This window comes from Falco peregrinus, chromosome 5 (assembly GCF_023634155.1).
Source record: "Falco peregrinus isolate bFalPer1 chromosome 5, bFalPer1.pri, whole genome shotgun sequence".
Taxonomy (NCBI): domain Eukaryota; kingdom Metazoa; phylum Chordata; class Aves; order Falconiformes; family Falconidae; genus Falco; species Falco peregrinus.
In genome coordinates this window covers 22,837,983-22,863,916 of record NC_073725.1, presented here as the reverse complement: position 1 = coordinate 22,863,916, position 25,934 = coordinate 22,837,983, and the positions used below count along the sequence as shown (strand labels likewise).

General features: G+C 41.9%; 1 protein-coding gene across 1 annotated transcript in view; it reads left to right on the top strand.

The window, feature by feature from the left end:
* The window catches only part of ITGA9 (integrin subunit alpha 9), a 230,434-nt gene that overhangs the window by 150,678 nt on the left and 53,822 nt on the right, over positions 1-25,934 (top strand). The window contains exons 19-21 of the mRNA XM_055804642.1: positions 20,121-20,207; positions 21,623-21,702; positions 24,980-25,069. Of these exons, the coding sequence (XP_055660617.1) occupies positions 20,121-20,207; positions 21,623-21,702; positions 24,980-25,069 (257 nt within the window). The remainder of the gene's footprint in view (positions 1-20,120; positions 20,208-21,622; positions 21,703-24,979; positions 25,070-25,934) is intronic.

The following is a 25,934-nucleotide window of genomic DNA, read 5'->3' as shown; positions in this document are numbered from 1 at the left end:
CTGGCAGGAATGTTATCAGCTATAACCCCATTTCAGAGCTGGGTACGGAAAGAGTAGGTCAGGAAATCCCATTGCTGACCGTCATTTCCAGCCATGGATTGCTCCTAAATTTCAGACAAGCTCCCAGCATCCAAAGCCAGCTGTGTGTAACATTCCTACTGCTTCTCACAGCAGCTTTTGCAAGCAACAGCTGAGTGAAGTTAGTGGGGCCGGGCCAGGACAGGGTGAACAGTGAGGTTATGCTTTCCTCAGGCGCACTAATTTCCCATGATTTCTTCATAAGTATGTACCTGAAACTCTGGTGTTGAGTATGAATATTGCTGATAACCGGAGTCACACTGCTTACAGGCTCTGGGGTTTTTCTGCTGACAAGTAATGCGGTACCATCTCTTTCTGGCTTAGCAGGCAGGTCATGCAATTTGGATATCAACTCTTTCTTCTTTGCTCCCAGAGTGCTGGCTGGCGTCTCTTGACTAGGATTGCCCAGAAGAGCCGCAGACGCAGGCAGAGATTAATTTTTTCCAAGCTGGAAATTCTCTTACACCAGTTTCCCATACTGCTCATACTTTCTAAGAGTGTTAAGGCTGGCAGAGGCAAGATTCTGACAGGGCACAAAAGCCAAAGACACGTGCCCTCTTTTGGATCCAGCTGTACCACTGGAATAAAATCTAGGTCCTGTGAATTCATTATGCCTCTTTTTTCCAGCAGTTACTGCCCCTTCGGATCCCCTGGCAGACAAGCTAATGTGATCAGTCTCAATTCACATCCAGCTGGTTAGCAGAAACCTTTTAAATTAGTGGTTTCATTTAATCCAGCTGATTTTGTGTGGAGTGACTTGGACTGATGCCTGTAAACCATTCTGCCGGAGGGTCAGAGGGAAGCGATGCCAAGTAGCATGGAAGCTGTGACCCCTTGCACTGATAGAAGGTGCATCTGGGAGATTGCCCAAGCCATACATCACTTACGTGAGGGGATCTGAATCCTTTTGCCAGGAGAGTTTTTATAGCGAGGTCTGGGGAATAGGAGTAGCATGGCAGTAACCATTCCACGTGCTGTCTCTCTGTTTTTGCAAATCTAATGCTAAACTTTTGCTCCAGAGTGTACCAAAATGTTTTGCGTCTCTGGAGGAATATTGTCCAGTTTCTTATTTAGGAAGAAACCATACCTGCAGTTCAAGCTATCTGACTTAGTCATTTAATTTTTTACTTTCTGTGAATTCTCAACGCAAGCTTCAACTTTTATGCTTCCCCTAGGGATAAGTAAGGAGCAGCACCTTTTTCAGGCCAGGGGCTGTTAGAGCCATCTAATATCCTTCTGCTCATAGCAGGTAGAAATTGAAGGCTTTTGATGCAGACTTTCCACTTGGGATTCATGTATCACACCCACATTCAGGGAATGGGCATTGGAGACTGGGTTTAGTTGTGTAATTAGTACTGATTGGCGTGTTGTAAATTTTTGTCCTATACTGTGATTTATCACGTACATCTGAAAGAAGTCTTTGTTGTTTTTCCCAACAAATTAACTTGATGAATAGAATGAAAAATCCCTAAAGTCTTTTGGCAAAATCCCAATTAGAATAAATTATTCAGAAGCTGTGATTTTGCAGGTCTTTAGATCTTGTTCTGCTCAGTGTTGGAAGAGCCTACGTGAGTTTGATTGTTAGATCCCATTTTCAGGAGCAGCTTAACACTTTGAAATCTCACTGAAGGTGGATAGTGGCTAAGGCTGCAAAAGCTCAAATGACTCCAGCTTTGCAGAACCGAACGCAACTAACTCCAACTACCTTTAAAAATCCAAGTCTTTGGAATTTTAAGCTACTTTCAGGGCAACAATGAGTTGCAGTAGGGATTCTTCCCCCCAAGCATTTCCGTAGAAAGCAGTGAAACCTCAGATTCAAGAAGACAGGACTTTCGTTGATATGCCTGTTTCATTGGGGTGAGGTTAGTTAAAATGTATTTTGCAGTACAAAAATGTGCTATAACCTTTTGTGAGGGTTTGGGAAGGGGGAAGTTGGTTGGTTGTTTTTAAACAGTTTGCTGTCAGTGAGCTATTATCCAACATCCCTGTTTTTAAGGACTTGATGGTCCTGGGATAACATATGTGACCAGATATATTGGGAAGTTTTATGCTAATCAGCTGGGGCTGTACTCTTGAGTTGCGTGATGTGGAAAGTGTTTGTCCTGGAAACAGCTTGCCATGACTCTTAATTTGACTGTTTGCACGTTATCTGCATAACTGTTTTGAGGAATAGCCTGGGATGCTTTGTGTGGCTCAGATGATTGAGAGAGGTTTTGTCTGACTGCCTAGCCCACCTCTTCCCTTGGGGCTGTAGGGGAATGGTTTTCTAAAGAACAGCTGTGTGGATGAATACAGTAATGCAAGGTGTACTTTTTGTAGAGGCTATAAGGCAGCCTGTGCTATAGCAAAGCCTGTGTACCGTGAATCCTGACCTTCTGGCTGGCGTACCACCCAAGGTGAGGTTTCACCAGCGTTGGCCACCAGCAGAAGTCCTGGTTTCCATCCTGGTGAGGGTGGGCAAAAGAGGGCTGAAGCACTGAAATTACAAAACTTCCTCGAGGGGGTGGGGAAGGGCTCCCTGGGTTGCAGGCGGTAGCTGCCTGCCCCTTTTCAGTCCCTGTATCCCATAGCTCACTGGCCGAGTTGCTTCTCCCTGCATCCTCAGGAGGTGCACAGAGCCAGGAGCTACTGCCACAGGTGCATCAGCGCCGGCCATGGGAGAGGGCTTTGGAAAAGGGATTCAACTGCCTCGGTTGCTGAGATCCAGCCACACCAATCTAAACTATTATCTTGATGAACTGCATTGCCAGGGCAAAGGGGAAAACCATTCACAGAGGGTAAAGCCCAGTATACAGCAAGCTCAATACACGTGATCTGGAATGTGTTTATTTAAAGGCTATGCTGTCCCTATGGAAAGATCACCAGTGACTTTCCTGTGTTCTAGTGTCTCTCTTTATTATATTTTGTTCTTAAACTCAGTGGAGGGAGACTTGCCAGTGTTTGAGGTAAGAAATCTGTGGGGCAGGGTTTGTCTCTGAGTTCTTAGCATGAGGCTTGAAATTATCCAAACTTGGGCATCCTTTGAAGAAAGACAAGTAATAATTGATTTGTATGGCTTTCAATGGCTTTCCTTACAGCAAGAAATGAGGATTTGTTTTTGTTGTAGCTTGATTCTTAAAGTTTATCAAGTTTCTGGTATGAAAGGTCAGTTCTGTTCTTGCTGGAGTTTCTTTTGGTCATTTCTAAGACAGGTGGCTCGAGATGGTGCCAGAAGATAAATGATACCCTGAGTAGAAAATCCAATACAATTGTAAACGAATATATATGTATGTTTACACTATATATAAACAAATAATGTATTTGTATGTATAACATACATGTATACATATATATATATATATATATTTACGTTGCTTAGTCCTGTGGGATGTTGAAGCCACTATGCTGTGTGGCTGGACGTGGTAGCAAATACTCTCTCACCTAGTTCAGCTTTCTTCTGTGGTGCTGATAAGATTTATTAAAGAGGATTTTGGTTTTATGTATAGATCCTATCAAGCACAAGGCATGATCCTGCAGTCATACTTCAGGCGTAGCCTCTCTGAAGTCAAGAGCAGTTTTGTCTGTAGAAAGACTTAAAAAAACCCAGCTGCACAGTCAAAAAGATGAGTAAGGGTGTGAAGAGTTCTTGGCTGAAAATCCAAGGAGGGGCCAGCGCTGCTTAAGAAATCACAAGCTTTCCTTTCCTTGGTTTGACACGGGCCCTGGGATTTTCTGACTTTCTTGCAAACTCCCTGGGTTCTTACGGTGTGAAAGGAAAGTCCCAGCCTTATTTTTCCTTTCTGTCACCTCTCCCTGTTTCTTGCTCATTTTTGCTTTTTCCCTTCTTTCAAAAACATGGTGGAAAAGCTCTCGGGAGAGCCTTGATTTCTTCTAGGGATTTAGGTGAGGCAAGCTCCCTTTTCCCAGAGCAGCTGGCAGTCAGCCATGTAACCATGGGTTCAGCTGGCATCAGCCTGCGTTCCTGTTAGCAGAAGCAGGCACGTTAACCTGTCCCTCCAAAGGAGGACTTTGAGCCCCAAATCTATGGGTTGTTTGGGTTTTTTTTTATTAGGAGAGGGAGCTTCCTGTGGTGTTTCATCAAAACCAGAGGTGTTGAGCAAGACAGGGAGGGAGAGGTGAGAAGCATTTCAGCTGGTTCTGTTGCAGGCTCCAGGAGCAAGCGGGGGACCCCACCTCCAGGCTGCTCAGCGGACCCCCCGCCCAGGCAGGCTGCAGGGGACCCGAGCCAGGCACGTTCCCAGCCGGCAGCTTTTGCAGCCTGCCTTTGGGAGGACGCCAGAAAACCTGTGCTTGACTTTTGGCTGTAACCATCTGCAGAAGAGTAACGCAGTGATTTCCACTTAACAAGGGAAAAAGGAGGAGTGCACTAAAAAGTTGCTCTGTAAAGCAGAGTGGCACCTCTTAAAGTAAAGCCTCACAAGTGAACTGCTAAGCTTTTGTTTTACAAAAGGAAAATCTATACATTAAACCCCCCCTGTTTCAATATCCCGGTGCAGTCGGTGATGGATTATACCTTTGCATTTCAGCAATGTCCCTGGGTTATGTAGTTTTATTGTGTCATCGGGTTTTTCTTTACAAGTCCAGGTACGCCTTATATTTCAGTTTCTGACAGAGAAAGACCAAAACCCCCAAACCTGTATGTGCTTGCAAAAGGCATCTTCTGGGGTTTCAGTTTTGGCTTTGGTTCTTGGGGATTGTAGGCTGAGCTAAGGCTTATTAATTCCAGGAAAATAGCCCATGCCAAACTAATTATTGTTATTACCTTAATATTATTCTTCACACTTGAAAATTACCACCCATGAAGAAGGAGGAGAGGAGGGTAAGGCTTGATTTCATTGATTGTTATTTCCTCATCCAGCTTGGTTTTAAATATATATTTTTTTAATTTTTTGTGAGGTTTTCCATTTGATTTTTCATGGAACCGTGTAGTTGATGACATCTGAATTTATTTCCTGAACTTGTTATTAATTTAAACATTTCATTATAACACTAAGAGTGAATAGCTGTGGTAGTGAATATGTGTGTATTCATCTGTAATTGATGCCTTATGCACCAGTATATGTGGACATATATTATCCATGCTTTCAGAAACAGCACTAGGAAAAGAATGTTGGTTCATTTCTTTGATTTCTGCTGCTTTTTTTCTCCTGCTTTTAATTTTAAAAGAAACATGTTTTGAAGATATGTTTTTATTATTACAGAATAATGACATGTATAAACCGTGGGTTATCTGTACTATTTTTTTAAAAAATTGTTAATGTTGCCACACAAACATGATTTAGCAGTGTGAGATGCATGTGTGTGTGAGCACGTATATACATACATCTACATGTGAAGTGAGATGAAGGAAAGCTTACCCCAGAGCCCTTTCTCCTCCCAGTGGCTTCCCTGGTTTTTCCTTCTCTGATTTTTTTCCTGGATTATTAGAGAGCATGGACTCATACAGACAAGAATGCACTGCTGTTATAAAGCTTATTGTAATATTCCTATGCACCGATCATGAGGGAATAATAAAGTTAAAATGGTATGTGTTCATCAACAATTTTTTTTAAATAAAGGTGTAATCAATGCAGTGCACTGCTGACAGATTACAACAGCGTATGTAATTTGGATACGCATGTAATGATATAAAGAATATAGGAGCATGCCAGTGTATAATTCTGGACATACTTATTTTGATTCTCAAGATTTGAGTTTTCTTTTCTGGATAATTTCATTCTGTCTGGACAGGCATTAATCCAACAAAGTTTATGCAGTTTTATAGAGAAAAACTTTTATTTTAGGAATAGCACTGCTGAACTTAGCTTAACATGTGTCAGGGATATTTTGTGTAATTATATTTATGGTTCTTTTTAAATATATCACTGTGGAGTCAGAAACCTGATTTTCTCTTTGTCTTTGTTTTCCTCAGGGGGTTACTATGGTTTTGTATGTGGAACTTGAAGGACGTGGCAAATACACAGAAGCTGCTTTAGGCTTTGTAGTATAAGGGTGTATGTACTAGCCAGTGTAGTGTTTTCAAAAGGTGTGTTTTCACATTGATACAAGCAAAGGGTTTTTTTCTTGGTTGACAAACTGATAGGGCATTACTAAGTAGGCACCACTTTGTAATGCTTTGGTACGTATGGATCGTGGATTTTTTCCACTTTACACCTAAGTCGCAATTTTTCATTAACTCTTTGGCCTAACTTGAAAAATATCGTGGCAATGCATGATTCATAAGACTGGCAGTTTTGCACCAGGTTGCCTTTTGCAGGTTTCTTTTTTAAGATGAGACTTGTAATCAGGGGATGCAGATGCAGCAAATCTACGTCATGTCCAACTGCTTTTAAGCATCCCTTTTGCAAGGGGTGGTCTGTGTTGAATTTCCTATCACAGCTGGCTTGTAGTCCAGCAGTTATCTATGCATGGGCATCTGGCTGCTTGGCAGAATTGTTGGACCCATCCAGTAAAGGGGCCAATTCTGAAAGAAGGTGCAAGTACATGGGGAAGATGGAGTTCGGATTAAGTTTAGTCCAAGTTTCCAATTTTGTGTTTGGCTGCGTTATTATCTCAGGGACTGTTCCTGATGCTGTGGCACTTGCAGCCAGCACTGGGACCCCCCTGGAGAGAAGCATCCAGACTAGTGCTCCAAACAGAGAGTAGGTTGCTGATTCCACTTCCATTTGCCTTGTGGGTGGTGGGAGTTCAGCTGGCCAGCTTGCTTCCTCGTTACTTTGTTCCTGTTTACTTGTCGTGTTGTTGGGTGCAAAAGGCTGTTGCCTGCATCATGCCAGGAAATGACCCTGTGTACCTTTAGAAGGGAGAGCTCTAAATCTCTTGCAGTAAGTGAAAAACAGTATTTCAAGTGACGGTAACAAAAGATTTGTTTTCCAAGGTAGCTACCTAAGACAGTAGCTGGGGAAGGAATCTAAATCACCTGAGTGCACTTGGGAGGGGCAATGAATTTTTTCTGCTATCCTGTTGTCTACGGTAGGAAGCAAATGAAAGGTGTGCTTCACACCACTTCTGGTCTGTGCAGCCCATGGTACTGGTCCTGAAAAATAAGAATATGAAATGATTGGTGTGATTAAAATTCACATTAGAAGCAATGGTTGCCATCCTTTCCAATATTGAGCTGGAAAACTAATGCAAAGGTAAATGGCATGTATAAAACTACTGCAAAAAAAAACCCCACAAATGTAAGCATAACCTGCACGTGCTTGGCTCCTCAACTGTGATATCTACTGATGGTAATAACCTCTGGAGTACAAAATAACTGCTGTAAAGTGGCTGTGTTTGGGTCATTTACCTTGTGTGTGCACGTTACTGATTTTGGCTCCAGGAAATAGTTTCTTTTGCTTGGCTGCAAGTACACAGTTACCTTTATATTTTGCTTTGTGTCTTGCTAATGAATAGGGCAATGTATGTGTGCGTGGATGTGTGAGTACGTGTATGGAAGAAAGCAGTGGAATTTGTTCAAAAAATGGTACAATATGCATAGACCAAAAATAGAAATACTTCTGATAACACTCAGTCAACTCAGGGATTCTTTATGTCCCTAATCCTTCTCCAGCTAAGGCAGAACAGCCTATTCTTTTTTTTCATCAAAAATAAACTTTTGGTAGAATTGATGGAATAGTCAGAACTTCTGAAAGTTGAATGATTGGTGTTTCCAATTCAGCTCTTTGATGCAAGAGCAAAAAAAAGTCTTAGATTTTTTTAATTTTTTTTTTTTTATGCAGCAGCCATCAATCTATCCATGTTTATTTGTAGGGCAAGGAGTATAGCAATAGCAACATTTATTTTGAAAATATTTTCAAGGTCAGGTGTCTGTGAAGGTACCTGACAGTGTGATATCTTACCAGCTCTGATACAATTGTGATGTATCTGAACTGCCTGTGGAGGAGAAAATAAAAATAATTAGGTTATGGTCATGAGTGGAGCTAGTGGGTTAATCCTAGTTTGTAACCAGTATACTTTTGTCTGTCTGCCTCAGCTGGAAAATAGTGTGAGCAGTAGACCTCAAATGAAGTTTGATGTTATCTTTTTTCCTTTCTTTCTTTCTTTCTTTCTTTCTCTTTTCCCCAGTGACTATACATAGTTTTGAAATGCTGCATGCAAAGAAAAGCAAGAGCAAAGGGGCCTGTTTATTGTTTTAGCCAGAGAGTTCCAAGCAAGGAATTCTTTCTCTATTCCAAGCAATAATTACATTTTTCCACTATAGAAGTACTTATGTGAAAGGCACTTGTTTCTTAATAGAAGTTATGAGCCTGATTCTTTAGTGAGGATTACAAGAACAGGTGAAAACTGGATCACTGGAATGGCTTTTGTTTGGTTTTATTAGACATGATTTCATACAGACTTAGAAAGGTAGTAATTTCTTGGTAATGATGGACATGAATTATATTAAACTGTTCAGTAAGTAAGTTGAGCTTGCAAAACTGTTTTGTATTCCAAGCTGGATGCTTTGCTAGTTTGCATTTTTAATGTTTTTTTTTAATTGTGGAATGACAGTAACCACCCCATCCTACAAGCAGGCAGACCTTTTGCATTTCTTGGCCCTCTGAAGAGGGGAAATGACACTGTGAACAAGAAAGGCCACTTTCAAGAGACAGCTGATCATAATACAGGCTTAAATGAAGTTGTCATGTTAGAAGTAACTTGTCATTCCTTAGCATCCTTTAAAGGAATGAAGGACGAGAGAGAAGGTCCATTTGCAATAGGGAGAAACTAGAAAGGGATCCAAGTGCAAGCAGGGCTCCCTGCCACCACCTGCTGAAGATGGATTTTGCTTAAATACTGTGAGGGACAGAGGAATTAATCTTGCATCCTTCCCACAAAAATACCCGTCCTTTTTTGGTAGAAAATGAATGAACTGACTTTGGGAGCAGTACTGATGTTCCTCCATCTCCTAGATCGTTCTTCCATGGAAGCAGGTAAATCCTACCCCAAAGCCACCCCCAGCCTGAGACAAGTGCTTAAAAGCAAGGAGGAGAGTTGGCAGAAAGTAGTTGGGGGAAGCTCTCAAGCCCTTGAGTGCTCCTCCAAAGCCTCAGATAGCAAAACATCCAGAAAATGGTTTGACAAGAAGCTTCCTTGGGAAGTTTCCAGTGCCTGCAGTCAAGGTAGCTGCTGGCCTCTTTTTTGCAGCCTTTCAGCTCAGGTGGTTCCTGCCCGATGGAATTTAGGAATCATTGGAGGCTCATGGGGATGGGAGGGAAAAGGTAGCTTGAGCTTTCTGGTCCGGGGAAAACATTTGGTTTGAGTTGTGTTTGGGAGTTAGGGAGGCCTTCAGGAGCCTGAGGTTATCCTGACAGGATCAGCAGCCCCCTGCTCTGAGAAAAGAGGCGCGAGTGCCAAGCCTGAGCTAACGTGTCTTCCCTGGAGCATGGAGGTAGCTGCAGGGGCCAGAGCCCCAGCGTGAGTTCCCAGACTGATGGTGTCAGCAATGATGTCACTCCTCAGATTCTAATTGCTGCTGAAGGGGGCGGGGTGGCCTCAGAAATGCAAATTTGTCACTAAGAGCTGGATTCCAAAAAATACATAGTTGATCTGCTGAGAACTCTTTTCCTCTGTGACTGCTTTTGAACCACTGTCTGTGGAAAGGATATAAAAGAAAGAATAAGGCTCTCATGTCTATTCCAAACTTTTGTGAGACATAGTAAAGACATCACAGTGAAAGTCTGGCTGGCTCCAGCTGGCTGTTACTTGTCTGGACAACTCCGCTGGAGCCAGTGGTCATCCACCACTGTAAAATAAGCTACCACCCTGTACCTGGGGGGCACTCCATTAGTTTATCCTACATAACGAGCTCTATGCGACTTAGTCATGTTGGGCCACTGTGCCCAAATTTAAAGCAGATTCCTTATGTTATTAACAACACCCAGGTCACATCCAAGGTTGCTCCAGTGGATGAGTGTTGTTGTGTGGGCAGGTGGAAGTCTGATTTTTAAGCTGCTCCTGTTCTGGTGGCATAGTATGTGTAGCTGTGCATTAACATGTATGGAAAAGGGTCGTACAGTCAGGCCTGACCAAACAGCGTAGCTGAAACATGGCCAGCCTTGCGATGAACAAGGGACAACTGACCTGACAGCTCTGTGGGGATGGTGGATCCTGGGGATGTTCCCTGGATTATTTCCTATATCTTGAAGAAATTAAGTGCAGCAGTTCTCAGCAATCAGGGAAAAGAAAGATTTAGCTTGTGTAGTACAGTGAAAGCTGATGTAAGTCTAATCAGTCTGTTAAAAATCAGAGTGTGACAGCAAAAGAGGTGAAACTTCTCAGAGTGGCACCAAATCCCCCTTTCTCCTTATAGCTTCACCACCTGCCTTGCAGGTCTCTTAAAAGATGGGAGAAGCAAAAACGTGGATCAGTTTTGTTGACTGGTTGTGAAACTTGGGGTTTAATCACTTATGTGAGCTGAGTGGACAATTTCTGCTGTTTCTTCAGCTTCTGAGACGGTGTGCTTTAAAAACCTGCTGCACTAGCTTTTCACCAGTTAAGTTAAACGTTTTTGAGAGAGAGAGAGAAAATAAGCATGTTGGGAATATCCAGTAAATAGAAAAGTTTTTGTCTTTTTCTCTCTTTTTACTCAGAGATTTGCTGTTTCGGCTGGGATTGGTGAGCTCATGATCTATAAATAGGTTCCATCCAGGGAGGGGAGGGAAGAGGCGGGAGGCTCTAATTAATTATATAGAAGTAGTTTTTTTTTCACAAAATAAGCAGCAAATCCAAGATGTTTGAAGCCAGGCTTGCTGGGCTTGGGGGTGGGGTGTGCCTACAGCATTTACTAGTGAGATCATGGAATAGGACAGGAAATCTCTCCCTAATGCCAAAGAAAACTTTTTTTTTTCCCTAGTTCTTTTTATGAAACAACTGTTGAGGTTTCCCAACCCCTTTTCAAGCTTATTGTCTGATTATGAGTTAAAGGATCAATTCAGTATCAGAATACAGGTCCAGATGCTACGGTCCTCCAGATCTTTGTATGCACATTTGGCTGTGTGCATGTCAGTGTGCTCGGGTCTGCGGTTTTGCTTGCTCATGTAAGTGCTGGGATGACAAGGGTCTTTGCTGGTGAAACAGCAATTTGTGGAGCTGCAGAATTTATGGTGTGCAACATTCACATTTGCTGATTTGGTTTGTTAGGCAGTATCTGTGCATTGAAAAGTAAAGGAAAACTTTTGGTCCCTGTGACACCTTTAAAATTAGACCTTTGCAACACGCGTACAAAATCTTTTTATTCTATTGTATAATTTGATTAGGCATCCAATATTTTTAATTATTGCATTCAAGGATAGATGCCAATTTAATTACAATGTCTAGCTAAGCAAGTCTGTATTGAATCTGTATCTCCCTCTTTGTAATGTTTCTCCTAGCAGGTTATGATTAACAGTAATTTTCACACTATAGTTGCTATTGCTGCTGTTTTATCATTGACTTGTCCTTCATCTTATTCACACTGTTGCATTCACCTGTGTTTGGAAATTATTTCCAACAGAAGAAACCTGTGAAGCTCAGGTGGCAGACCTGTTTTGTTAAAAGAGTAGAGCCATCTTAACTACTTTGTCATGAATATCTTTTTCCTCCTTATGTGTGATTCTGTCACACACTTTGGCAAGTGAAGTGCATGCAGAAGAGTTTCTGAACACAAGATGTTTGCTTGAAGTTGCCAAGTAAACTACGTTAAAAAAAAATATGGAATAAAACTCTTGAGATTTTCACTCTGAGAGCAGAAATTTTCCTGGACCTTTGATGGCCACCTGTGCTGGATCACTGCCATTCATCTTCAAAGCTACTGTCAGTAGTAGGATTATTTTTATTCCCTGTACCCTTCCCTCTTGCAGCTCCCAAGAGGCCCCATGGCCTTCCCAGGTGGCCCGGTGCCACTACTTCGTGCCACCACCACCACCACCTGGGGAGCTGGCCTCAGGGAAGCAGTGCATCCTGCCACCATGTGCAGTGTTCCCTGTCCCTTTCTCTGTCCAGCCTCTGGCGTGTGTCATGCTGGGAGCTGGGTGTTGATGACTGGTATTTGAATACTATGTGCATTTTTGACTCCTGAAACAGATGAGCAAAAAAAAGAAACCCAAACCTCAAAACTGCTGACTCAGTTTGTGGGACACTGAGATTTCCAAATGTGAGTGAATTGCTGATGCCTTCGGCGCTGGCTGTGGGCTGAAGGAACTGGGGAAGGTCCGTGCCTGGCAGGGGCCAGCCCAGAAACACAGAAGAGGTATTGACTGTCTGTTCAGCTAACAGAGTACTGCTGGCAAAGAGGCAAAGCAGGCATCAGACTGCTAGTTAAACAAAAAACCCCAGGGGCTCAAAGGGCTCCCAAGGATGATAATCGGAGCAACTTTTAAGAGGTATCTGAGGTAGATCAGACCCACCATTTTGGTCATTTCAGATTATTTTTACTTGTATTATCGTACAGTGTCAGGAAGAGTTCCCAGTCAGTAATACCACTGATCCTCTTTGTGTTCTTGCAGTTCTAAAATACCCAGTGAAGCCCCATTTTGGAGGAAGGTGTGGTATCTGTGGAATTTTGAGTTAGAAAAACCGAGATGTTGTATGCATAAGAAGGGGCCTCCAAGATTAAATTACTCTGAGCTGCACTTGCTCTCAGTCATAGGGAAACTCAGCCTGAGCCAATCTTTTTATTTGAAAAAAATCCTCGAGCTTTCACGAGCTCAGGCATCCCTAATTGCTCTGTACATGTGGGTAACTATGACCCACATTCTTTGGTGACCTCAGTTGCTGTGGAAAGAAAGTGCATCAGTATGCTCAGGGGATGGTTAGTAAATGAATTGAGAAATCTTCATATCCTTGAAGCCTCGGTGAAGGCATTAAGAGGATTGTGAGGCAGGGAGCAGTAAGGTTAGGAGCAAAATAAAAAGTTATGCTCTCAAAAAACTTAGGGAAACCCACAAGCTGTTGATAGCACAAGTGAAGGGCTTAGAACAAGATTATGAAAAGTGAGTTGAAGAAGCCACCTAAAACATCATCAGAGAGGTGAGCCTTTATTTTAGATTCCTGACATTGGAGGTGTTTGTGCTACCTGGCTTAGCTAGCTAAGCAAACTTTGCTAGCTAACCTTTGCATAGGAAGCAGATTACCAGCTGTGAACAAACTTATGTTCAGTGATAGCTCCCAAAAGTAACATGCTCTTAAAATGCAGGTCAGGTCTATATAACTGTCCTGTTGGGTGGAACAAAACATCCAGATGTTCATCTAAACTGTCATTTGGGAAAGTGTCCCTCTTCACCAAAAGTACAAACTGAAATTACTGAGGTATAAGTATGTTCTTTAAGTCGGGGTCCACGATGAGAATTAAAACCAGTACAAAGTTAGCCAAACTGTATTATTCCCAGCGCCTGCTGTAAACTGCTGCCTTTGGCACAGGTCAGAGAACTCACATTTCCAAGTAACTATTGGGAGAGTTAGTTGTAAAGTCTATATACTGGAGAGCATACGACAGGTAAATGCAGAGTATCTAACTTTTGAGACTTAACATAGCGTGGACAGTGTAAGTAGCCCTCCTTTGTGGTATTTTTTAGTATATTTGTTTTAGGACTTCTTGGATGAGGGTAGTGTTCATGGTTCCCTGTGGAGTCAAGTGTAATGGTTCACAGACAGGCATTCTAGAACAAGAAAACCAGTGACAACATGAAAAGCAATAATGAGAGCGTGTGCTCTGGCAGTAAGAGCAGGGTTCCTCAGTATTCACTCTTGTCATTCTTCTTTTGTACCCCTTGGAAAACATGCAGCAGTATAAAAACAAACAAAAAAAACAACAACAAAAAAAAACAACCAAAAAAACCCCAAACTAACAAGTTAAATTCTCAACATCTTCAAAACAGGAGTGTTCTGCCAACATATTATCAAGGCTTCCAGGAAATTTTCTCTGCTGTTCCAGAGTATATGTGCTAGTAGCCAGGACTTGCAGGGGAGATTTTTTCCCATCTAGACAACATCAAAAAAGCTTTAATTTGCGTATAGTTAAGCAAAGAGAAATATAAACTGCTGGTAATTTATTTTCTAATAAGTGTGTATGTGGGGGGTGTTCTCCTTAAAAAATAATACACAGTTTATCTTAACAATTCTGCAATGAAGATATTTTCAGTGCCTTTCATTAGTGGTTTTAATCCATTTAAAAATAACAGCTAGTCAGAAGAGTATTTAAAATGGTGAAATCAACTCTGGCACAGATAACCGTCAGTATTCAGGGTAGTACTGAACTTACCCTAAGTTCAGAAGTTAATATAACTTTCTGTTGGCTATCTGTATGATTTTATTTAAAAAATCAGAGCCATATCTAGCACATCCTTTTGCAAGTTTAGTATTGCTCTGTTGCACCCCCTTGTTGACAATTCAGATGTAGTATCTGCTAGTGGCTTGTGTGCTTAGAAAAGCAGAGAGCTGGCAGACCATAGATGAGTGTTAGCATAGCTGAATCCTCACTTTCTGTGAGGACACTGGTGAGTGCAAAGTAACACAGGTGACCTATACTTCTATATTTGCTTTTGCTGATAGTCATCATTTGGTAGAAGAGTTGTCAGGTAGATAAAAGCCTGATACTGGGGATTGTTGAAGAGGAGTTAATGGGCTGGGGGGGAATCCTTAAGGAGATGCTTGAGGTAAGGAGCTTGCAGCCAGTCATAGGTGGGGATAAGGGGTGGAAACAAGTTGAGGAAATGTGCTGATGAGTCTGGGTTGGGGCCAACATCAGCCCAGAGGAGTTGTTCTACCTTTGGGGAAGGAAGGAATGACCCTAAGGGTGGGAAAAATAAAACCAGAGTATGATTATATGAACTGCCAGATCAAGCTCAGGAAGGTTGAAGGGTTTGGCTGGACACAATTGAGGCAGAGAAGGGTCAGAGCATGTCAGCTGATCAATAAGTCATCACATACAAGCTATGTGAGACTCCCTCGGGGAAAAAAAAAACCCAACCATATGCAATCTGACTTGAAAATTATTTAAAAAATATATTTTGATATCAAAATTTTGATATAAAAAAAAAGTCAAGGTGAAGCTAAGGAATTTTCAGTATTCTTCTTTGGGCTGTGCCATTTTCACTTGTGATGGCCATTTTTGGTCATCTGCATTCAGGAAGAGGGAGCTCCATTAGGAGCAACCTGTTGCTTTGGTATGTCAACATGAAGACTCTTCCCAGAGGCAGTCTCTGACCTGTGACTGTGTTTTATCCAGAGCCAGACAACCATTCTTCCACCAACAGTTCTCTCTTACTGTTTTCTTAAGGCATTCTCTTTTCCTTCTTCTTAAGTCTTAGATTTGGCAGCTAACCAAGTTGAAAAGAACTCTTCAAGGTCAAAGTAAACAGTATTTAAGAAATCTTCTAAAAATGTTTGTTTCGGGAGGGGTGGGGGCAAATGGCAGCCATCTTTGAGAAGAGTTTGGTTCTAATAAGGGGCGTTTTGTAGCACCATACCTAAAGTAACCTGGTCTTGCGCTCCAGCTGGCACTGGTCCCACCTTTGTACCATGAAAGCATCACTATTAAGTGAGCATACTATCAAGGGAAGACAGATTTTTTAAATGCCAAAATACATGCAGCGAAAGACTTATTTGGTATGACCTGTTCTAGTGCTGACAAGCTATTTTCTTCCTGATAACCTACCTTATGTGGCCAAAAAAAAATGCAGTTCTCTTGCAGTTGAGTCATGATCTCTTTGACAGGAAAAGAGCCAGAATCTGGAGTAGTTCAATGTTTTATATTCCCAGATAACCAGCTAGGTGAAGCCAGCAAAAAGATACTGTGAGTTATTCCAGGGTAATGATCCTATAATCCAGCATCCCATCAATGTGGTTAAAATGCTTTACTCATGTTGAAACACTTCTGGACCAAGCTGAATGCATTGTTTAAAGCATTCAGCTTCATCTAGCTTGTTTACCTGCCTTTAAAAAAAAATTACTGTTAGCACCTGACTTTCTTCTGGTTGTATCAGAGATGTTTGGGGCAGTAAGGACTTGACTGCGTGTAGTGTGGGGCTCAGAGACAAGAATATAAGGAGATACGGCTCCTAGACACATCCCTTGTTGTTGTTCTGTGGTCAGATATACTTAGAGCTCCCATTTTCAGCAACTGCCCGCTTCTGCTGAGGCAAGTATTGGCCAAAGATGCTCATGGAGGAGACACCTGGTGTCCCACAGTGCAGACTGCACCAGGTGAGTGTCTGAAACAGCAGAGAGATGGGAAGAACTGGGAAAGAACATGAGCATTGCTGAAATTTCTCCTCTCTCAGGTTTTAAATGTAGCGAATATCAATGTTCCAGCTTGCTGCTTCTAGGCATTATATTAATATGATTGTTACCAGCTTCCTGCACTACTTATTTAAAACCACACATAATATTTACACTTCAAAACACTTATGTCCAGAAGTAAGGCCATTGTGTTACATCTCTGCTTATACCCCTGATCACATACCCCAAGGAGTATGTTTGACAGCATTACGCTACAGAATTTAGGTTGAGTTGTTGTATGCCCTGTATTAATGGAGTTAGAACTTGACCGTTTCATTGCTCATGTTGTAATTATCAGGAACTTTCTTTCTGTGATAAAGGACTTTGAGAAACACTGTGAACCAGCTTGAGCTGAATGTTTCTCATACCCAGGTCTGGATTTGTTATGTAGTAATTATATAGCTATTTGGCTAATTAGCTGGCTATTTATCTGATTGACTGTCCTAAGAATATAAAATGCTGTGAAAAGTTTCAGAAAGAAAACAATTTTTTTCCAGATAGAGCTTCTGTCTCGTTGGAAGAGAAACGTCCAACTCCTTTGACTATGTTTTCTGAGCAAACTAGAAGCTGCTATGAAAACGCATGCAATAAGCTGAAATCTCAGCTGGGTTGTATTGTCATAGAGAGAAGCATTGCACACTAAAAGTGTTACCTAACATCAGCAAGAACTGGCATCCAAAATTTCTGTAAGCCCTGAGTTGCTCTGCTTAAGATAAGACAGCACCAACCCTTCAGCCTGCTGGAATAGTGTGAAAATTGAATTTATTTAGTGCTTACAGAAACGTGAAGAAACAATTTACTCTCTCTCTCCAAAACAGTGCACTGCAAATAAAGCCTGAAGCCAGACAGTGAGCACTGACAGAAAACCAAAATGTTTACTCATTAGCTGAGCTTCTCCATCCTAATCACATAGCAAGGCAAGAAGTCCATGAGAAAAGTTTTCTTTTAGAAATGTGCAAGGGCTGAACCACTGTGGTGCAGGCAAACTTATTTCTGCTGTTTCTTAGCATTGAACAATTTGACTTTGCAGCATTAATGGAACCATAGAATACCTCAAGTTGAGAGGGACCCACAGGGATCATTGAACCCAACTCCCTGCTCCTCACCAGACTACCTAAAACTAAATTGCATTAGTAAGAGCTTTGACCAGATGTTCCTTGAACTCTGATAGGTTTTGTGCCATGACCACTTCCCTGGGGAACCTGTTCCAGTGACCAGCCTCCTCTCAGTGAAGAACCTTTTCCTAATGTCCAATCTGAACTTCAGTAATGTTGTATTAATACTAATTAAACTGACTGATATGCTAATGAAACCAGAAGGTCATTCAAGTCAATTTTACTGCATCAGTTGAACTGTTGCAAGCAACAGCAGCAAAACCAGCCAATGCAATGTTATCTGACATTTCCTTAATGGACCATTATAAAACCACTGGCAACTGCCTGCCTGCTGCCAGGGCTGCAAAGGCAGGCAGCCACCAGCATGCCAAATGAAGCAGCACTGCACTTCTTCCATTATCAAGATGATAATTCTTTCTGTTATCCTCTTTTTTGACATCTCTGAAGGGATATGGCCTTGAGGAGAGGAGGCAGCCGCTTGGGTCTGTCTGGTCACTGTCACCACCAGACAGCTATGTAAATAGAAACCTCTCTTCAATGAACAGAGGCTGGGAGTTGATGAAAGAGAGTTCATAGGTTGCCACAGTTAGACAGCAAGGGACATTCGAACAACACAGAACCAAGAATGTTCCCAGAGGAAATAGCTGTGAAATTTTTCATTTGGTTACACAGCTGCTCAGAGTTGGTGTTCACTTGATCACTTGTGTAAAACTGGAGAACCTCCCAGGCTGCCGAGAGGCAAAGGCAAGTGAAGGGGATGCTTCACCCATGAAGCTCTTGCTCTGCTGTTTTGAGTTAAATGGAGGAGAAAATCTAACACAGCGTATGAGAATGTTAGCTTTGTATGACTGAAGGTAGATATTTGATTTTCTGGGCAGTGCTATCTTTTGTGTTTGTGAAAACAGAAGCCTACTGAAGATTGCAAGGAAATAAATCCATAAAGAAGTTGAATGGGGAGGTTGCTGCTCTGGTGTTTGAGTAGTACTGGAGTACAGGCATCTCCAAGCATGCATTGATTTTCTCCTTATGTTGTTTTTGTATGAAACTAGGGAAATACTGTCTGAGTCAGACAGGAAAGGTAGCATTAGGTCTGTGACTTTGTATAAATGCGTGCCCTGATTTGAACTATGATTTCAAAGATAAAGGAGATCTTGTCTTTCAGATATCCAGGAAGCAGTTAAAAGATCAAGAATCTGGATGCTGTCAGACTCATCATTAGGATAATAGTAATGTCTGTAGAACACTAATGTTGTGCTTGGGTCAGAACATGAAAGGCAGAGAGGCATTCCCTGGAGATGATGGACTCATAGCCTGAGCCCATGGTTCAGGAAGCTACTTCCACATATGCTTGTTCCAGCTAAGAATGGTACTCATGTAAATTTTAAGTGCATATTTAAAGCAGAACTCATATCTGAAGTGATTTGGGAAATGTGCATAAGGAGACAGGGTCTGGGCTTCAAAAACTGATGCAGGTACTGAAAATAGGTCAAATAAATCATATGTGCTGTAGTTAAGAGATCCTCAGCTACGTGTTTAGAATAGAGTTAGTTTCTAGATTCAGTTGTCTAAGTTTAGGCATTCATTTTGTTGCTGCATACTATCATTACCATGGCTCCAGTGATGATCTAGTCAATATTGGAGCCTAGAGAGACATCAAGCCCAGTCTAAACTAAACATCTGCATTTTGTCTGCTGAACCATTTTCTACATCCGTGGACTACAATGGGAGCAGTGACACATAGATCTCATAGCAATCACTTGCTGTGTAGGTACCTAAAAATGCATATCAGATTCCAGAGCTGAATCCCACTCCTAAAGCTTAGTGAGATGAACTTGTCCACAGTGACAGAGCATAAAACTGTCCCTCGTAATCTGGAGGTGAGCATATGCTAACCTGGAGCCAGACACTTACTTTATAGAGCAATGAAACACTCTGCATTCATCAGAAGTACTTTTTGCTGTTGTAGTGGAGTCACCAGTCACTCAGGATAGGGTTGCTCCAACTTTTTTTATTTGTATTATTTGACAGTGTTCATAGTCTGTCAGTGTTTAACATGGGGAGAGGCTCATCCCTCTACTTTATCTGTGCCACCGATGTATCATTAAATAAAGGGTATCCATACCAACGTGGTTCATCCTATGGAGCAGAGAAAGAGGGTCAGGGCAGTGAATGACACCAGGACCAAATTAATGTTTTCTGCAGCATCTGTGTGTGGCACGGTTTGGTCACTGTCACCCCACACAGTTCTCTCTCTCAACACAACTCGGACCATCAGTTGTTCCCTCTGTTTATTAAAAGACAGCTTTCAAATGTGGAACCTGTATTCTGGACCATTTGAAAGCTGTCTTTTAGTAAACAGAGGGAACAACTGATGGTCTGAGTTATCAAAGAACTTGGGCTGATCCCCTGATTATGTGTTTAGTCATGTGGTATTTCTCCATGGTCTGTCTCTTGGAGCAATTTTCTGATTGTTGTGAGCTTCTCCAGGCTGACCTGACTGAGGCAGAGTAAGGAAGTGCAGCCCTGTGCTTTTCCTTATTCAATGAGTATTAGTTTTCTGGGAATAACAGTGCTATGGTGGGAAACATTTAGTCTTCTACTACACTTCATCACAATGGTATTTTTTAGTAATCCTCTTTTTCTCCCCAAATCTATCATCTTGTGTTCTTCTTGATTTTCTTACAGGAGGAGCTGGGCATTGCCTGTGAGTTGCTGGAGTCTGACTTCCTCAAGTGCAGCGTGGGATTTCCTTTCATGAGATCAAAATCTAGGGTAACGTTGTGATATTTGCATTTGCAGATTGATGGTTCGTTTACCTCCTTGTCTCCAAGGAGTGGCTGGAAAGGCAACTGCTCTGGTAAATGTCTGTGACTGACACATTCTGTAGCTTTCTAACCCAGATATCCAAGCCTTTCATGGTTACCAGAATATGCCCACCAGATAGAGCCAATGACGGCACTGTGCGCTGCAATGCAGCGCTCTTGAAAAAGATGCAAGAGTTGCAGCTATGAAAAACTTACATTATTTCCTTTGCAGAAACTTAGACAAGGACACTCTGTCTTATTTGTGTTGTCTTATTCTGTTTTTATTTTTGTCTTCTTTCACATTAAAGTGCAACTGAATTTGTATGAATTACAATGAAAAAGTCTTACTGACTTTTGCGTATTATGGTCTCCTGGTAGCTTTTAAAGAGGATTTTGTTCAATAATAGATGATGATGATGAACTCTCTCATAATCTTTAGAAATCTGGCTGGGTTCTTTCTGTCAGTAAGCTGAGTTGTACAAATGACCAGCCCAGAAAGATGAGAAGATGAGGAATAACTTCAGGATGAACTGAACAAAAAGAGTCTGAAATTTTTCAGAAAACTTCAGTTTCAAAAACTAATCCTTTCCATTTGAACTGACATGTCCTTTGACCCAACATGAAAATTTTTGTGTTACGTGTTTTAATGAGTGCAACATGCTCACTTGAAACATTTAAAAAGATTTTAAATGGGATGGAAAAAAATAAACACAGTAGCAAAATATCTATAATGTAAGAATTTCAGTGTTTTGCTTCAGAATGACATAGTTGGGTTATCCTCAGGGTTGTTTTTTTTCAGCAAGTCATTGAAATTAGCATGAATTTGGAAGCTATTTCACTTGGCCAAAACCTGTTTTGGAGTTAGGCAGAAAAGTTGTTGCATGGAGAAGCTAATGTAGAGCTACGGTGGTCATCAAAGTAGGTTCTCTTTTCAAGATTAGCCCTTGATTTTATCCGTTATGGTGGGTTGTCTGAATACTGCTTTAGCTTGTGTGGGTTGCTCCAAGTCTCCATGCAGGCCTATGGCGTGATCTTTGTTCCCCCAAAGAATCTCTTCACCAGCAAGTAACACACAGATGGGTGCTGTGGTAGTTTCAGGTAGTGATCCCCTTCCCCTGGCAGATGATCTCAAGAAATATTTTTGAATGGCAATTCTAATAAAGGCCTTTTCACAATGAAGGAAAAATCAAATTCTCTAGTATTTGAACAGAGACACAATTGCTAAGATTTAAAAGCTACTCTACAGTAGAAGAAGGTCTCTTACACATTTCAAAATACAGTACTTTTATACGGCTAGGCCAGTAAAATATATATGGAACTTCAGAATATATACGTTTTGAAACAGCATACAGTGTCTTTTAATACCACTTTTTCTTTGCGCAGTATGACTTCAGCGTGATCTTTGACACAAGCCACTTGTCTGGGCAGGAAGAAACACTTACCTTCCTTGTCACTGCCCAAAGGTAAGGGAGCCTTTATGCACCTTGATGACATGGACATTCCTTGTCACACGCACTGTGCATTGCATATGCTTGACAGTTGCGTGATATTAGTTGTAAATGTGTATGTGTAGTAAATAAGGTTAAATTACTGGGGCTAAATGCATGTCTTTTGGTAATACAGAGGAACCATGTGGCACAGCTTCCTGAAAAATTAGGTGGGATTATACTTCGGCTTTCTTTGGCAGGCAGTTGCAATTCTGAAGGAGTATTTTGTGTTCTTTCAGTTGGAAGGCCCTTGTGTTTCTGTGCCCATCCCTTTGGTATCAAGCTCAATTCAGCTGTGGCTGATGAGCGGCACCAGGCAGACCCATTTGTTCCAGCATTTGAATGAAATAAGTATGCTTGGACGCAAACCAGAAAAGTCAAATGCTTTCATCAGATGGTCAGGGATCTCACCAACAGTTTCCAAAGTTGCATGTCTGTTTTTTCCCCCCTCTGGGTCTTTAGCAAGCTATGACAGACTGCGTGAAACAGCTGGATAGGGTACTTCCCAAGGGCACTTGGAGCAGGCGTTGAAACAGGGTGATGCCAAGTATGTGTGCACAGGGATTTTATCTTGGGCAGAATAGAAGGTGTGACACCTAGTCTGTGCCTCCTAAGGTGATGTGCCACAAAGAAGCAGGTTCCATGTGTAGTTCAGTCACAGGCACTGTTAAGGTGTGTATGAGAACTGATGGTGGCACAGCTACATCAACCTGGGCTCTGAACTGCTGCTCTGATGTGTGACTTGTTCCTGCTTGTGCTTACTGTGTAAGTGGGCCAACTTCATACCCTCCGATGTCAAAATCAGGATCTCCAGCCTGGACTCTCCTCCTCGATTTGATGACACCTCACCAACCGGCTGGAGATGAGAGACGAGATGTAGCAGTTGCTGAGTGATTGCTCTCACAGGGTGTAGTCCTCCCCTGCAGTAACAGCTGTAGGCAGGAACAAGATCCTGCAGCACGTGGGGCTGGTATGAAACACTGAAAGTGAGACCTCGCATCAGAAAGGCAAGACCATGTCTTGCATGTTAGAGAAATTTTATTCTTCATAAAGAGAAGATCAACATGTGTTCAGATGACCCCATGATACTTCTGGGACAGGGAGATGCATCAGTATTTAAGTGAATGCCAGCTGTTGCAAAGATGGGTCATCCCTGCTTTAAATTTGCCCAGCCAGTGTTTCCCAGATTGTACCGCTCATTTCCCCGCCTTGGATAGTACAGGGCTTTCCTCTGTAACCTCGCTCCTCAGATTTCTGTGCCCTACCAGTGAGAAAGGTTAGTCAGTGCCTTTAGATGGAGCAAAGAAATAAATAGTACTTTGTACACATAGTGCAAATGCTCAGTGGGGTTAAAAGAAAGTTTCTCATTTCAGAAGGATGGCTGGGAGGATAGTTGAGTTTTGAAGGATTCAGCTGAACCTCCAAAGACAACAGTGCAGGTCCCAGTGCTGACTGCCCTCATTTTTGCTGTGACTTTGGGGAGGTTGCTCAATTCCTTTGCTGTCCAAGTGGTGTAATAAAATCTTTCTACCACAAGAGTTGCAGGGAGCCCTGGGGTAAAGTCAGTGATAAGGAAATGGAGAGGAAGTGTCTGTGCTGTGGCCAGACTGCAATGAGTGGGGACATTGTTTCTTTCCACACAAAGCTGGAGCTAGTCTGGCAGAAATGGCTGGACACAGAGAAGCTATGTCATGCTGTCATGGGAAAGTAAGTATTGCCCTTCAAGTGGCCACTTAAGCGTATCCCTTGAAGCTACAAATTTGGCAGTAGCATCTGTAACGAGAGAATAGTTCAGTAGTGGGAGAGATCAATTGGAGAAAGAACTAAACATTACATTCCATTTACTCTTTCTGTTTAAAAAAAACCAAACCAAAATTCAAACCCATCTTCTGTGCTTCCTGGCGTGAACTTTTTTTCTAGAGATATATTCTCCTTTCCTCACAGTACCTTTGCTCCATTTGAAACAGATAAGCACATACCTATGAACTCTGTATGGAATTCTACTTTCTTATTCTGCTTGCCATCATGGTATCTCAGTATTTGTGTTGGATGAGAAGTGTCTCTATTTTGGACTCTTCTTTGAGCATGCTCAGAGGAAAAGCTTTTACTAAGTGTTTTTTTCCTGGGACTGAAAGTTTGTGGGTCTTTTCCATCTGGGCCATAGTTTTATTAGCAGACATGGCCAATGTGTCGGTTGCAGAAAGCTGAGCTGTATCTATGCATGTATGTAGCCGGCAGGCTCTGTTTTTGTAATCTGAGCAACTCAGCATCTGCATGGTATCACCTGGGATGTTACTGCCTGCTGTTGCATCAGCGATACTGTCCTCAAATAAATAGGATAGTATCTTTTGTTTTGCCAGTTTGATTTGTGAATAAATCCAATGAACTGCAAGGCAAAAGAGATTCCAGAGTCACTGCTGAAGAAATCGGAAATAGATGTAACATATCTTTCAAGATTGTTCTTCTGAACTGTCGCCCACCAAGTAGACTCACCATCAAAATTAGAATAATTACAAGTTTGCGTGTTGGACGTGCATTTCAGGAACCTTTCCCAGACTTCATACATTAAGTGTTCACACTGAAATAAACTGACTCAAATGGGAGATGATTGCTCAGTTTTCTCTTTCCTCCATCTGTTTTCGACCAGTTGTGGCAACTGCCTTTGAAAATGTAAAATAGAAGTGCTTTTTTTCTGGAAACTAAGTACAGAAAGGGGGAATGAAACCGCTGAGTGGTTACAGCCAGTTCAGTACGAGGGTTTTGCCAAAAAAGCTGCTTGTAGTGGCACCGAATTGGTGCTGTGGTACAACGCAGATACATAAAAAGCACAATTTCATTTACTGAGTCAAGACCCTCTGTGGGGTTTGTGTACCCCTCCCAAAGTGATGTATAGTCAGGCTGGGAGAAAATGAACCCTTGCATTGGAGTCTAAATGTCCTTGTTTCTCTCCACTATGTATGATGGTTGCTTTAGTTGTGCACTGCCATTTGAATTCACACCTTGCTCCAAGATAGGTGTTTTGGTGTGTGCCTGATCTTGTTGCAGCCACAAAACTCCTGCTTTCTGTGTGTGCCCTCTCCAAAGTGGGTGAACAAATGTAACTCTTAATCTTTTAAGAGGCTTCTTAAGGAGAGCTGACATCACTGAATAGAGAGGCTCAAAGTACAAGGCAGGAGATGATAACTGTAAAACTGTGTGATATATTGCAAAGGCTGTCAATTTATGGCATGTTTCTTTTTCCTTTCTGGCACAGTGGAAACCTAGAACGGACTGAATTTTTGCATGATAATACTCTAACCCTGTCGGTGCCCTTGATGCATGAAGTGGACTCATCTATCAGTGGGTAAGTACTAGTCACCAAATGAAAACAACAAAAATAATAATAATCCTAACAATAACAGCTGAGTCTTTTCCAGCGAAAAACTGAATTCTTCTCTCTGTTTACATGTAGCCAGACTGTTGTTTTTTCCCTGCTTCCCAGACTCTGGAAATACAACCTCATTTGTAATCTGGGAGTTTTATTTGTTGTGCCTTTCATTCCAACACACTGCCTCTTTCTCATTCCTTCCTAGCTCACACTAATTAGTTACCATCACATCTGTAGATATGATGGACCTTAAAATAAAATAAAAAGAGAACAAGTAAATCACATCTTGTTCCTTAGGGCATGTCTTTAAGGATATGGTTGAGAATTACCAGGCCAAAGTTAGGGTCAAATGTTCTGGGATTCTAAGGAGCCTGGTGGAGTCTAACTGTTTGCCTTTCTGTTTAATTTCACAATCAGAATTCACTTCTGCTTCTGTTAATTTTCCCACTCCCTCTGCTCCCCAGCCTGTGAGGCCTCTGAATACCAACTGAGGAACATCACTCACCCTTTTACTGAAATACTTGTATAACACATAGCTGATGTCCTCTCCCTGGGGCTGCATGTGTACAAGTTCCTGCCTTTGTACTCAGGGGTCTTCCCTTCCACTTCTGTATTACAATCTTAATTCTAGAATTAAAGATTTGTGGACAGTCCCAACAGACAGACTGTCCTTTAGCATAGGCAGTGCTCAAATTTAAACTGGGGGACCCGGCGCTCGAAGTGAATTAGCATCCATGTAGAGTAAGGAAGTTGACATTCATTCCTGAACTGGGGAAGCAAAAACTCATCAGCAGTGTCCCCAAGAGGTCAGTGTCTGTTTTAGCTGCCGTTTATGGCAACC